Below are 14923 nucleotides of genomic sequence, written 5' to 3'. Positions count from 1 at the left end.
TCCAAGGAAGAATCCAGGAAACCATCTCTGGACCCCTTCGTCTTCCACAGCCCCCAGATGGAATAAGTCACTAGGTCTGCCAATCACATCCTATTTCTCATTCCATCTACCTGCTCCTCTACTTGGACTGAACTGGTACAGCAGCCTCCCTCCCTTTTCTATGATAGTCTCTTTATCAGGCTTTCTCCTCCCTCTCCCAGGCAATGGGACGCACCTCAATATGCATTTCTCTATCCCTCCCCTCTCCACAGCAGACCCAGCTCGTCAGCACCGCTGCTCAGACCCTCCATGAAGTCTCTCCAATGGCATCTCATCCCCATCTCTTGGCCCTTGCACCCTTAAGCTTCACACCACACAGCGACCAGTTCCTTGTTTCCGGCACAGATGGCACGGTTTCACACCTTTGCTCAAGTAGGAACCTCTGCCTATAATACTTTCCCAGCCGCATTCCACAATCGGCTTGAGGGTCCTCTGACCTCAAACTCTCATGTGCATTGCTCCTTTCTGCCCCCACGGATAGCAATGTCGTGTGATGCCAATGGCATCCATTCACGAGTCTTACACCGTATGCTGACCAAGGCCAAGAATTGTGCCAATGCATTTTTATATCCTTGGTGCCCTCAGCACGGTACTCAAATGTGTCACTTCATTTGTTGAAGTGAACACTGTATATAATTTTACTATCAGCACAGAGCTCTGCATAGAAAGAGGCACTCAAAACTTGCTTTTGTTGAATTTTTGTGAATATCTGGGTTTCCTTGCACTTAGTGGAGAGAAACTAAAGTCTCAACATATCCATTTATGACTTCTGAACACTGGCTTGAAAAGAATCCTGAATTTTTGGGGCGCCTGGGTGGCTCAGTTGGTTGAGCGACTGCCTTCGGCTCAGGTCATGATCCTGGAGTCCCGGGATCGAGTCCCGCATCAGGCTCCCTGCTCAGCGGGGAGTCTGCTTCTCCCTCTGACCCTCTTCCCTCTCGTGCTCTCTGTCTCTCGTTCTCTCTCTCTCAAATAAATAAATAAAATCTTTAAAAAAAAAAAAAAGAATCCTGAATTCTTGAAACAAGGGATGCAAGGCCTCTGAGATGAAGGAGGACAAGCATAAAATTATTATCACCTCTGTGAAGATGACACGGCGTTCCAGATCCATGGTGCGAAGCTGAGCCTGAAGGAAGTCTGCAAAGGAGTTATGTTGCTGCCTGTGGTAGTATTCTTGAGACAGGGACTGTGCGGCGAACCTACCCAGGGAGGCAGCATCCAGCCTAACCACAGCATCTGGCGTGGCACAACCCAGCAGTAGCAACTTGGCCTCCTCAGATACCTTCTGGTACAGTTCCTCAGTCAAGATGCTGTGACCTAGCCTCTCAGTGACCTGGAGCACCACAGAGGCACACGCGTCCGGGTGGTAGCCAATGAAGACTTCAGAAGGGCTGTATTTGTGTCTGGCTACAAACTGCCCTGCTTTCACATCTATGAATCTCTCCACCCAGCTCTTGAGCTCTTCTACGATATTTTTCTGCCATTTCTCCAAAACGGTGTTGATATCCAGGTAGTGTTTCTCCAGCCGGTTAATGAGAGGGATGGGAAAATGTTTGTAGACAACGTCTTTCTCTTCAATGACTATCAAGCGGAAGTCTGGGTGAACCCGACATTTGACCCGATGGGTCCCCAGACCAAGGTCCACATACTTCTGGCCTCCAAGGTAGACATAGTACTGATTGAGCGCATCATAGAGGCTCTCATAGAGGCTCTGTAGGTTGAGCAGCACCACCATCTTGCCAGTTTCCATGCAGATCTTCACTCGGTTGATATTTCTGCAGACCTGGGTGTACTCTTGGTCCTTGGGAAAGCTGGAACCAAAAATGATCTCTGGCTGCTGGTGCTCCCTGAAGAACGTCTGCTGCAGGACCTGCAGGGCTGAGTAGTTTCTGGTCAGCACAAGCAGGTAGCGGGACTCAGAGTCGTCCAGTTCCTTGCCTGACACCTTCTGAAGGTCACTGTACATGTTCTGCTGGATCAGCTGCATGGTGCTGACTTCTTCTGACCACTTCGCCTCAGGTAAATTGGCTGTAAAAATGTCCAGGGCATGGATGTCATCTTTGCCACTGAAGTTCCGAAGGACAGCTTGTGCAATATCCCGTGGAGAGGGCTCTCTATTAGAAGCCTTTGCCTTGGTGAAGACCATTTTGATGAGGCTATAGTAGTCACGAAGCCCAAAGAATTCCTTGTCTTGCTTCTGACACACCGTTTCATAGGCTCTGGCAAAGGGTGCAAAGTACCCTCGGACTCTCTGTTGAACTAGGGGCTCTGAGGAGCAAATCCCCTTAGCGCTCTCTATGAGCTCCTTCTCGTTGGGACTGCCGCGTGACACAAAAAGACCCCGGTTCATCTTGGCAGGGTCCAGGGCCCAATTGGAAATGCCTATGAAGCCAACCTTTTTATGGGGGGCAGGATCATCTTCAATGCATCCGTATTCCAACAGTGGGTGCAGAGCCTTCAGGGGCATTTTAGGCGAGTCTTCTGCCAGTCCAACCTCATCCAACACTACCACAGAGACGTACTGCTGTAGGTCCTTCCCCTGCTGGAAGCGGGCACACTGTCTGAAGGTGCTTATGATGCCTTGGGGGGTAGAGTGGGGGCTGCACTGGAATGATACCAGATGGACCTGCTTTAGGCTCCGGAAGAGGTCTGAGTGAGCTGCCGGGCCTTGCATGGCATCTGCTACGATGGTCTTGGCAAGAGATTTGGAGCTGCCGGGCTTCCCCACCAGGAAGAGGGGAATCTTCAGCTCAATGCAGATAACCATCATGAAGACATTCTCCTTCAAAGCTGAGTTCTTAGCAATGGTTTTCCTTAAAGACACACCATTCAGAAAAAGACCCTGTGTTTGAGTTATCTCCTCCAGAATAACCTTGCTGTCATTATATGGTTCCGGAAAGAGCCTGCAAATGGCTCTCCAGTACGATTCCTTCTGTTCTAAAGAGGCGTGATAGCACACCCCGAGGGCTAGCACCAGGGACCAGAGGACAGGCTCTCTCTCCAAGTTGTTTTTGCTGACGTGGGACTCCTGGAGAAAGGAATCCAGCTTTGACAGGAGCATCCTACTGTGGCTGTAAAACCATGTGAACACTTTGACACAGCGCTCCACGTCCCTGAGGCTGACAAAGCTGCACTCATTTACTCTCGTCCTCATGAAACCCTGAGAGGCAGAAAGTACTTCTGTGATCACGCGAGTCTCATCTTCATCTATACCAATGGAGTCCACCAGCCTCTGCACAATCTGCTGGATGTAGAGATTTTCGGCGGTGTCATTCAGCTGTCCGAAATCCCACACCAGTGGGATCAGGCTGGGTGGCAGAGCATGCACTCGGTACACCAGCTGCCTCAGGGGGATGGAGCCAAGCCTCTCCGCCGTGTCCTCGGCACTGACCCTGTATCCCAAACCGGCCGACTCCAAACGGCAGATCATCTCCTGTGAGTGCTTCCGGTAAGGGTTGCAGGCTGCTATGATATGCAGGCCCGAGTCTTTGGCCAGGGGCTGGCCGCCCACTGTACCATCACACAGGACTTCCTTGATACAGCTTATGGCTTCCGTTGTATTGGCCTCATCAAAGAACAAGATGGTGTCCAGCTGATGTTGGTCCTTATTGAAGACAGCAAGTTTCTCTGCCTCCCGGACTTTGGAGTAGATCATCTCTGCAGTGGTTCCTCCATGGACCTTGACCAGCTTCATGGTTTCAGCTTTGGTACCCCCGCGTCGCAGGTCACTGAGGAATTTAATGAGCCTGGTTTTCCCGCAGCCAGTCTCTCCCATGATGATGACGGGGATCCCACACCGGAACCGCATCTCAATGGCAAGGATCTTCAGCATATTGTCCATTGTGAGCTCGTAAGTTTCATCAGGGTCCATGGGCCACTGGATCCCCAATGCCAGGCAGAGCTTTACAAGTTTCTCATGTCTGGGCAGCTTATCAAAGTCAACATTGAAGGGCACCCTCTGGAGCAACAGCCCCTGGTACAGTTCCATTCCAATGACATCTTTCTTGATCACCCTCCCACTGGAGAGATCAACGGCGTCAAGGCTGCCACTCCCGTTGGGCTGGATGTGGAAGCCTATGAAGGTCATGGACGTGTGGTCACCATTGAAGAACACGTATGGGTGAGGCTCTGACTCCCATCTCTTCCGGAGAGTGAAAGGGACTAGGTCTTCTTCCCTGACCCCGTCCATGGTGACTGTGTGCCTCCCTGGGCTTTGATCGGATGTATGAAGTGTCGGTGTGGCGAAATCTCTTGCCATGAAGATCATGAAGGTGACCACGAAGTTCTTGAAGCCTTGCAGTGTGTCTCCAATCACGTGTGGGTTACAGAAGAGGGAGGCCTCACAATCTCTGAGCTGATAATTCAGGAACCCAGCAAAGTTCCGTAGCTCTGACCAGGACGGATTTATCAACCCGCAGTAAATTAGGAAATACTGGAGGCATTCCCCAGGGGTGCCTTCCACGGAGCCTTCCTGGTACCAAAATGTGTCTAGGTTTTGTTTCTCATGGAACCGTTTCAAATATTGGTAAGGCCTCTGGAAAGTCTCGCTGCAGAACACTCTCTGATCCATCCCTGGATCGCTGTAGCTCTCTTCAGGATTCAGCTCCATGTCTATCACTTCTTTGGGAGGCCGGCAGGTGACTTTTGGGAAGACATCAAGAAAATTGAAGTGGGGGGTGTATGTACTCTAGAAAGGGGAGACACAAATAAAATGGTTATGATTCCATTTCCTAAAAAAAGCTTCTGCATTTTAATCCTCCATGCGATCTACACTGGTTGGACCCTTTTAAGAACGCACTTCCCATAAACTGATTTCTGTGGACTCCTTTGTGCACAGGTTGCTCTCTTGTATGTTGAGGCATCATGGGAGCTACCTGCTCCACCATTAGGTCCTTGTCACCCAACTTCCTGAAACAAAATCTCCACTAAGCATGTGTGTTTGTGTGCATGTGTGCCCACGGCTCCCTTTTGTTAAGAAGTGTATATGACAAGAGCCTCTTTCCCATCTTAGTTGGCATTAAGAAGGACGGACTGTGCCCATTAGATTTACCATGTTCTGAGCACCCCTGGCATTTCACTCAAATAGCATCAATCCTAAATCGAACAAATCAAACTCAAGATACTCCTAACTAGTAAGAGTATTTTTATTCCAGATGTTATTAAAAAATAACTGTAAAGATTGATTTATCTTTACTAACACGGCAGCCAGTGAGTTCACTGAGGAGAAGTGGGGAGTGCTGGAACAGACACGTGAAAAGGCCCTGTGGTACACACCCGCCTTGAAGGCGTCTTGGGCAGCACTGGAGTCCTTTCCAGGATTTCAATGATGTATAAATGGCATGGGTTCCGAAACCACATTTTCCCATTTATATCCATTAAGTACCGTAGGATGAGGAGTTTGAAAATGAACACCCAAAGTCCAGTCTGCACCTAGAGACAGAATCACATGGGTTTGTTAGCACATACACAAAAGATGATGCGATCTCCCAACCCTGAGGACCGTAGTACTCTGTCCTTGGACACGGTGATACTGAATGTCACACACACAGAGGAAATTCTTTATACGGGGAGGAGGCAGGACGGGACATGGGGGCCACTCGACTGAAATCCTGGGGCACGTACTGAAGAGGTCACATCGAAGTGGAAGATTGTGGGTCTCGTCTGGCCGTCAGCCTCCAGGAAAGGCAGGAGGGAGTGCAGAACCTGGTTCTCATCCACCTGAGGGTCGATTAGTCGGATCACTTTTAGGGGCACTTTTTTGCCTCTAAGCTTCATTTTCAGTTTTCTATGTAATCTCTCCACGTAGAGAGACTTTCCTGTAACATTAAAACACGGAAATCAGTGGGTTAAGCGTCTGACTCTTGATTTCTGCTCAGGTCAGGATCCAGGGTCTTGGGATTGAGCCCCACGTTGGGCTCCTCGCTCAGCACTGAGTCTGCTTGTCCCTCTCCCTCTGCCCCTCCCTCCGTGCTCTTCTCTCTCAAATAAATAAAATCTTAAAAAAATGAAACAAAATAAAATATGGAAATTAGGTGCCAGGGCTGTGGACCAGGAATGAGAGAATCCAGAAAGATTTATTACAAGTCATTTCTCTATGCAAAATTCAGAAGAGAAGCAATGTAACATCAAGTTAAAGAATACACTTTTGAACCCTCAAATTTCCTTGCTGCTGCCTGCTCACTCGCCTTGCCATCCCCTGGGATGGATGGTGGCAATCTGAATCGAAGGACAGAGACTGTGCCACCCACTTCCAGGGGAGGGGAGGTACAGGTTTTCCATGCAGAGAAGATTGTGCTATTAAGGGGATAAAGTCAATAGAAGGGAAGTCAAGGGGCATCTGTTTCTTCCCAAGACAAAGCAATCACACCTCCCTCTGCTCTCAAGACCCACATCAACCCTGAAGTGGCCAACGGAGTTTAAAAGAGAGGGAGTTTCAGAGAAGCCTGTTTAGAGGAAGGTGACTTGGCTCCCTGGACTCGCCTGAGCGTGAAACCCAGGGAGAAAGGGTGTCCCGTTCCAGCACAGGCCCCAATTTACAGCTTCAGAGAATCAAAACCTCCCTGGGACTCAGTTTCCCCCCCTACGGAGGGCTCCACCTGAGTTGCCCCTGCTGGATAGGGAAGGGCCGTCAGATGGTCCCTGGGACGCAAGGGGCCCGCCCACCCCGGGAGTTGTCATTACCGACGCCCGCTCGCTTGGAGGCCACGATCCCCACGCACATCCGGTCCCGGAACACGCTGGCAGCTGATGGCATGTGCTCGGGGACCTGGAAATGCCGAGCCAGGTAGGCCTGGATGTCCTGGAGGGGCGCCTGGGGGGTGACAAGGACCTTGTGCTGGCTGAAGGCCGAGGGCAAGTGGCAATGTTCCCGCTCGGAGTCACAGATCATCACCAGCTGGAAGTCCTCATGGTGCGGCTTTGAGCACAGGCTCAGGAAGAGTGCCTCCACCTGGCAGGCCACCTCGTAGCTCAGCAGGTCCACGTACAGCAGGCTATAGATCCCCTGTCCCCGGGAGCCTGGGGTCAGACAGCGGCGCAGGAGTAGCGCCACTTCCTCAAACGTGGTTCCCGGGGTGCAGAGCAGCACCTCGTCGAAGGTGGGCAGCGGCTGGTGTGGGGTTTGCATGTAGATGGCCAGGGCAGCCGACAGCACCTCAGAGTGGCCACAGATGAGGAGGTTGGGCTGGCCGGTGCACAGGCCGTTGGGGAGGAGCCGCTCCACGGGACGTCCACTCATCCAGCCCAGGTGGGCCAGACAGCGCCCAAGGGTCTCCAGGTCCAGGCAGTGAGGCAAGAAGGCACTCATGCATGCCATCGACTGCTCCATGACGGCCCTCAGCTTGCCCACCAGGCTGAACTCATGCAGGAGCATCAGCCGCAGCCCCTCAACCACCGTGCTCTTGTGGTGCCTGTCAGCCTCACTACTGGGCCCCTCGAGGGCCTTCACGACGTCCTTCGGGGTGCAGTTGCCTTTGATGAAGGACAGCATGGTGAGAGCGGCGTTGCTGGGCGTCTCTCTCTTGAGCTCTGTGCTCAGGTACACCAGCTGCTCGGCGGTGTAGTAGTTGAGATAAAAGTGCTTGGCCCGCTTCTCTGCCACGAAGCCCTTCCAGTGGTCCAGGAAGTGCTCCATCTGCCTGCTGATGGCCTCCAACAGCTCGGCCACTGGCCCGCTGTCCTTGAGCTGGCTTATGGGCTCCAAGCAGAAGTCCATCCAAATGGAGACGTCGTGCCAGGGGGAGCAATACACCTTGGCATCCCAGGCCCTGAACAGCATGTTTCCAGCACAGTAAAGGTTTATGAAGGCTTGGACAAGCCGCTGCACGTTGCAGAACACCTGTGGCAAATGGAACCAGGAGGCAGATATCACAGAGCTGCGCCAGAGTTCATACAATCATCCAGAATGACACGAAGCAGATATAACTTTAAGTACTTGGGTTCGTGTCTTTCCACTGGTTCCCTGTGTGGCCTTGAGCACACAGGGTAATCACAGAGGCCTTATTTCCCCATTTACATCATCAGCCTCCCACAGGACTCTCTGGTAAGGCTAAAGGATGTCGTCATAAAGTACATAAAGTACAAACGACCTTGAAAGAAAAAACTCATAAGAAAGTCCAGAGACTGTTACGTCATTAATGGATATTCCTTTATCAACATGGTCACTTTTGATTTCAATGAAAAATGACTATGTAAATCTTTCAGTCTTTGCAGGTTCCTGCTGATTTACAGAGTGAGCGAAGCAAGAGGAGTCTCTTTCTAAGACCTGCCCATGGGGTTATCTCCTCTGCGATTCAGAGGACTGAGGACAATTCGGTCTGTGCATCTTAAGAAGGGACTACTACCAAAGGGCCTGTTGGAGCTCAGACGTCTCCTGGGGTCAGGAACCCCGGAGGACCGCAGACCTGCTGGCCCCCTGCTCCATGGACTTAAAGCAGAGTGCTTCCTATCAACTAATCCAAACGCAAACCCTTCTGACTTTCTCTGGTTACCGGGCAGTGAGAGTCCTCTGCCCAAACATGAGCTCAGGACATCTGCTTGGCCCCAATGTCATCGCAAGTTCTCACCTTGGAAAATACCTCTACTTGAACGTTGCTGTGATCTTTCTTGCCAGACATCAGCATCAATTTGTTCAAAAGCTCCTTGAGGTCTTCCAAACAGTAGACTCGCACCTCCTCATGGCCTCCATGGCTCTCGGGCAGGAGCAACTGCAGAACCGTGTCTGGGGAGATCTGTGGAACTGTGTATGCTCAGAGGTCGTTTTTCTGGAGACAGAGCCCCACCCCCACCCCACTCTGCAGCAGCCTGCACATACCGCTGCCAGCTGTGCCGGGAGGCAGGGAGGCTCACCTTTTGGCCATCCGTGGGGGCACGGATCACATAGATGCCTCTGTCATTGATGGCCGTTGCCAATGACAGGGAAGAGAGTTCTACTGACCCGTGACTTTCCTTCACAGTTTTTAGCCACTCCAAGTTCCTGGCAGAGTCACGCTGTTGGGACAGGAGGGGAAACAGGCCACGGTGTGAGCAACCTTCCTTCTCTTCTTCCTATGGCTACTCCGTCTCTGCTCCCACGGGGCAAGCCCCCCGTCCCCATCTCCTGCCCGCAGGGGAGGCCTTCCTCACCCACTGCCCTCTCGTTTATCCCTCAGTCGCTGTCCCACAGTGTTGCTCTTTATGTAATGGGCTGTCTGTGTCCCTCCCAGTGGCCACTGCCCTGGCGAGCACATGGGGGCACGTAGACGGAACAGTGGGAGGGCTTTGCGCTCCCAGGCCCCCAGGCAGGGGTAATGCTGGACAGAGCAGGGCAGGGCGGCCTTACATTCTAAGTGTGCTTCTGGGGACCCCAAGCCCAAAGGAAGCACCTGGAGAAACTACAACAAAGTCTTTTTGTTTGGACATAAGCTTCCAGCAGCGGAAACGGAACCACCTCTACCTGGTTCTTTTGCTTCTTTCCTCCCCCGCCCTCCGGTGGGTCTGGAGGACATTGCCACTGTGCACGGGCCGCATGGCACAGGATGGGTCTGCTCGGACCCCGGTGCAAATGGTTGACTCAAACTAACATGTTCATTCATTTTTCTGATAAAAAATTAATTTACAAATAGATAGGGGCGCCTGGGGGGCTCAGTCGTTGAGCCTTCGGCTTGGGTCATGATCCCAGGGTCCTGGGATCGAGCCCCGCGTCGGGCTCCCTGCTCCGCAGGAAGCTTGCTCCTCCCTCTCCCACTCCCCCTGCTTATGTTCTGTCTCTCGCTGTGTCTCTCTCTGTCAGATAAATAAATATTTAAAAAATTTACAAATGGATAAAGAAGATGTGGTCCATATCTACAATGGAATATTACCCAGCCATCAGAAAGGATGAATACCCGACTTTTACATCAACGTGGATGGGACTGGAGCAGATTATGCTCAGTGAAATAAGTCAAGCAGAGAAAGTGAATTATCATATGGTTTCACTTATTTGTGGAACATAAGGAAGAGCATGGAGGACATTAGGAGAAGGAAGGGAAAAATGAAGTGGGGGAAATCGGTTGGAGAGACGAACCATGAGAGACTATGGACTCTGAGAAACAAACTGAGGGTTCTAGAGGGGAGGGGGGTGGGGAGATGGGTTAGCCTGGTGATGGGTATTGGGGAGGGCACATACTGCATGGAGCACTGGGTGTTGTACGAGAACGGTGAAGCGTGGATCACTACATCAAAAACTGATGATGTATTGTATGGTGACTAACATAACATAAAATAAAATTAAAAAAGAAAATTAATTTACAGTGGTGCCTGGCTGGCTCAGTCTATGGAGCATGCAATTCTTGATCCCAGGGTCCTGAGTTCAAGCCCCATGTTGGGTGTAGAGATTATTTAAAGAAATTTAATTTATACCAATTGTGGAAAACATGGAAAGTACCAAGAAATATACAGAATTAAGTAACACCACCATTCAGAAAAAAACACTGGTCATACGTTAGTCTTTTTTCCATGTGTGGTTTGCACAGTGGAAATTGCTCTTATTTATGTGAAATTTTGAATCCTACTTTCTAACGTAACAAGGGAAAGAAAGCATTTCCACATATGAAGGAAAACTGGTTTTAAACATCATTTTAACATGTGCCACACAGGTGGGGTGACTTGTAGTCCTGCCCCTCGTGATGTCGAACAACCCGGTATGCAGCTTTGTGTGCTTGGTCGGATGAAGCCAGAAGGAAGACTTACCAGTTTACGGGGCAGGTGCAGGTCATTCTCCAGAGCCTTCCACAGTTCTTTGAGATGCATCATGAACTCGTCAAATCCTGCACTCGCATCCAGCTTATACAGCAGCGACGCGTAGCCCTGCACGGCATCGTGGAAACAGGCCACCCGGTCCACGTCGATGTCATTCTCCCCAGCGGAGATAGAGGCCAGGTCCACAAATACCTTCAGCTCGTTGATGCCTTGGGGCGAGGAGAGACAGGTGAGCGCCTGGGGGCTCCAGGACGATCCCGCACTCAGACCTCAAACAAGAACACTTAGGCTATAAATGGATAGTGATGGATTTGTAGGGTCTGATCCACTTTCTGCTTTTAGTACAAATCTGGGGCCGTGTTTCTTTTGCTGTTGATGTTGACACCACTGGCAAAGGCCAACAAAGCAACAGAAACATCCAGACATGGCACAAGCCTTCCATGCACTTTGTCGTGTATAATCCACACAACATTGCTGTTAAATACAAAAAGAAATGGGCTCAGCTGGTAAATACTATGTTGACATTAACTACAAAAAAAATGGAGATAATTCTCTTTGGGCTACTTACTAATCAAAGGATGTGCGTCAAAGAGGGCCGAGGAGCCCACAGCTGAAAGTACCGAGCATCCAGATGAGAGACAGCACCCTCTCCCTGCATACCAGTACAGCTGCCGCCCCTTTCCTTCTTCCTCCACCTGTCTTCCTTACCTCTCCTCCCCACCGTGCAACCCCTTTGCCAGAGGCACCTAAACCACAGGACAAAAAAGGCTCCCGAGCTCTTGGCCAAAAAAAGAAGTGCACATAACACTGATGAGCTGATGTAATGAAATCTCTTCTGTGGATAAGAGCTTACCTTACTTTTTAGTTAAAATCAGCCAGAGAAAAAAGCTAAAGGGGACAAAATTTGTTAAGAAAATGATACCCAACTGTTCACAGCAAGCCTCCAGAGTGGGGGCAAAAAGTAGCCAAGGAAAGTTTTTATGCCGGAACAGATGAAATACTGCCCCGACGCATATTCTACCAACAATCGAGGAGGCACACACTGCATATCTACGGAAGGGATGCAGACAGCATGTCTGTTCTTTACACAGCACATGATCAAGGAGAGGGACTGCCTGTAAGTTTATGAAACCCCCCGTGAGCCATCTCAACACTCTCTCCCGACTCCCAGCAACCTCAATGACCGGCTGTACCTCCGAGAGCCTCCCGGACCCAGCTGATGAACTCCTTGCTCAGGGACAGCTCACTCAGACACTGGGACCGGGTCTCACTGATGTCCTGCAGCAGCTTTTTGGCATGGATAAGCTGCTTGCTGATCCGCTCCAGCTTCTCATGCCGATATGTGTCAAAGTTGTCAGTCTGCAAGACAGAGCTCTGCTGTGGGCTGGACCTGGTTACCTGGAACTCTGGAGTCCAAGCAGTGGCACTGACCATCCCAAAGACCCCGAACCATCCTTCCTGGACTTGCAGCAGCTGAAGGCAGGTGCACGAAGCTCCTGACCGCGAGTTGGGACGCTAGAGCCCCCACTGCCGTCTCCCCATCGATCCACAGTAGCTACTATTCCTCCATACCTCGCAGTCGGCGAAGCAACTTACGCAAGAACTCTGCCAGGTGCATATTGTTACTTTTCCTATTTTATGGGTAAAGAAGTGGAGGCCCAGAGCAGTGACCTGCTTGAGAACATGCTGCTGGGATCTAAGCCTAGGTGTGCATAATTCCAAATTTTGTGCTAAATTTTCACCATCTTCACATCTACATCATAACATAGATCATGGGACACCTTGTAAATCCTCACCTGAAGGAACACAAAGCAAAGCCCCTGCTTCTTCACCATAGCAGAGGCGGCTTACCATGCGCCACCCCTTGCCAGCACTAGCAGATGTGAACACAGAGGGGGCGAAACAAACCCAGCTCTTGCCTCTCCAGCCTCTCTCTAACCTGATGAGACCAGATGACTGGTTCCAAATCCTTGGCTACCGGAAGAGGGTCACTGCACATTCCCAAATTCTTGTCCCTCATGGCCACCTGAGAAAATGTTCACTTGCCAGGAGTGTGCACGCTGCTTATAAACAGGTAGAAACGAAGCCCATGGCATGATCAGGCATCCAGTGAGATGCAACAAGAACTCCTGGGGGAAGCTGTGAAACCATCCTGTCCGGCTTCCAGAACCCGGAGAGCCCATGGGAGCCCCCCAGCCCCACCCCACGGGTCCCCGGCAAATAACTTACAAAGTTTAACAAAGTGTGCAGAACACCAAAGTCACCGGTCAGGCCCAAATTCTCCTTGACCTTCAAGATGACCTTGGCTGAGCTGACAGCCTGGTTCAGGTGATGGTACTCCCTGATCTGCCCAACGCGATCCTTGATCCAGTCCTGTTGGTCGCTGGGGTCCAGGACACACATAAGACGGAGGTCGGTGTCGAGGTGGCTGTATTTATTCACAAAGTCCTTGAAGGTGGTGTCAACCTCCTGAAAGGTGATCTCTCCTGACCTCAGATCCTCATATAGTTTCATAAACTTCTTGAAACAAGGGAGAAACAGATATCTATAGGCCTCCTCAGGCTGAAGAATCTGCCTTTCCAGGTCTTCCTCGGACCCACTCAGCATTTCTGCAGCGTCTTCCCAGAAGACCTGGAAGATGTGGCTCTCCTTTAGCTGCTCCATCTTTTTGGCCATCTCTTGGACTTGGGGGCTCAGGTTGTAATGCGTTGTCCTCTTCACGTCCGGGGAGCTGGGTGACAACCTCACTGTCACGGCGTCACTCAGTTTTTTACTGCCAAGATCTTCCAAGTGTCTTTCTGCCATCTCTTCCACATCCACTTTGAAACCATAAAGGAACATCAGAAGTCAAACCTCTACTGGCCACACCATTGTATTTTATTTTCTGCATACCTACTGTCCTTGCTGCTCATAAGAAAACTCACGTGAACACACTTGCTGGCATTTTTCCTAAGAACCCATTTGTCTCCCTGCCAGCCCCCACCCAACTCCCAGCTCGTTCATGAATTTTCACAACAAATCAAGCACGGTCACTTCTGGGCAGGGATGACAGCATGGACACTGCCTGCTTCACTCCCTCCCCATATCCCGCACTCCAGGGCCAGAACAGACATGGTCTTGGAAAAGTCATAAGCCAGCTGGGCTGGGAGGAGCAGAAAAGGGCGGGGCGGGGGGGCAGGAGTTGAAAAGCAGATGTGCAGCAGTGGCCCAGGCCAAGCTGGGCCCCAGGGCGTGGAACCCCAGCCCGCAGCAGGGAGACTGGGAGTCAGCCAGGCTCCTGCCACAGGATTCCCAGAAGCATACACACTGATCGTACGGCTGCTGGAGGTAGGGAGCTGGTGAGGAAGTGAGGAGGCCTGGCTCGAAAGGCTGAAGAAGAGAATTTTAATTCCAGAGACAAATAAGCTGGAGCAAGAAACATAAAACAATGATGGTCTATTTCACGGCTTGGCTGTGAACGGTGTATGTACACAGACGTAATCACAGAACCCTGAATGGTGATCTGATTGAAACCCTGACAGGACCGGGAATGGAGAGAGGCTGGAAGGGGTGCGTGTGTGTGCGGGGCCTGGAGAAACAGAGACCCGGCCCTCAAGTTCCACGGGGGCTGATGCTTCAGCCTGAACGGTGAAGGGGATGTCTAAGTGCGCCATGCAGGGGCATGGGGATAAATACCAAAAAGAATAAGGAGGTGCGTGTGACTTGCCTCCCCCGAGGCTGCCGTGTGACTTGTGTTCACTGTCTGCTCCTCTGACCCTTCTCTCCTGGGGCCCCCTCAATGTCGTTCGTGTTAACTCTTAGGAGTATCACCTTTTATCAGATGTTTCACCTTCTCACACAACCTCAGGAGACTGTCCACACATGTCTTCTCTCTCTTCAGAAATTTCAGCTCATCCTTTCTCCAGTCCAGCACTTCCTTCATATTGTGCTTCTCTTGGAGTAAAAGATCTTTTCTCTCTGGAAGGAAAAAGGGACCCAGTAGAACAAACAAGCAGAGCCTTTTCCGTGCAACTGTCTCCTCCTCCACATCCCTTTGAAGATGCTCCACGTTCATGGCTACGGGGAGGGACAAGGGGGCTGTGTGCACAGCCTCACGGGCAAGTTGCCTACGCGCTCGGCCGCGTGGAGACAGAGCGGGTCTTACTGGGTCACCATTTTATCACTTTCC

At 51.1% G+C, this 14923-nt stretch overlaps 1 protein-coding gene across 4 annotated transcripts in view; it reads right to left on the bottom strand.

Annotated features, from left to right (window-relative positions):
• Positions 1 to 14923, bottom strand: part of RNF213 (ring finger protein 213) — a 102101-nt gene that overhangs the window by 43889 nt on the left and 43289 nt on the right. For all 4 annotated transcript variants that reach the window (XM_027624601.2, XM_027624603.2, XM_027624602.2 and 1 more), the window contains 10 exons: positions 14566 to 14712; positions 12985 to 13574; positions 11949 to 12114; positions 10747 to 10964; positions 8887 to 9027; positions 8604 to 8768; positions 6721 to 7876; positions 5662 to 5855; positions 5314 to 5469; positions 1118 to 4726 (listed from right to left, as the gene is read on the bottom strand). In XM_027624601.2, the coding sequence (XP_027480402.2) occupies positions 1118 to 4726; positions 5314 to 5469; positions 5662 to 5855; positions 6721 to 7876; positions 8604 to 8768; positions 8887 to 9027; positions 10747 to 10964; positions 11949 to 12114; positions 12985 to 13574; positions 14566 to 14712 (6542 nt within the window). The remainder of the gene's footprint in view (positions 1 to 1117; positions 4727 to 5313; positions 5470 to 5661; positions 5856 to 6720; positions 7877 to 8603; positions 8769 to 8886; positions 9028 to 10746; positions 10965 to 11948; positions 12115 to 12984; positions 13575 to 14565; positions 14713 to 14923) is intronic.

The sequence above is a fragment of the Zalophus californianus genome, chromosome 16, assembly GCF_009762305.2.
Source record: "Zalophus californianus isolate mZalCal1 chromosome 16, mZalCal1.pri.v2, whole genome shotgun sequence".
Taxonomy (NCBI): domain Eukaryota; kingdom Metazoa; phylum Chordata; class Mammalia; order Carnivora; family Otariidae; genus Zalophus; species Zalophus californianus.
Note: the sequence above shows the minus strand (reverse complement) of the source record. Positions and strands in the feature narration are given on the sequence as shown.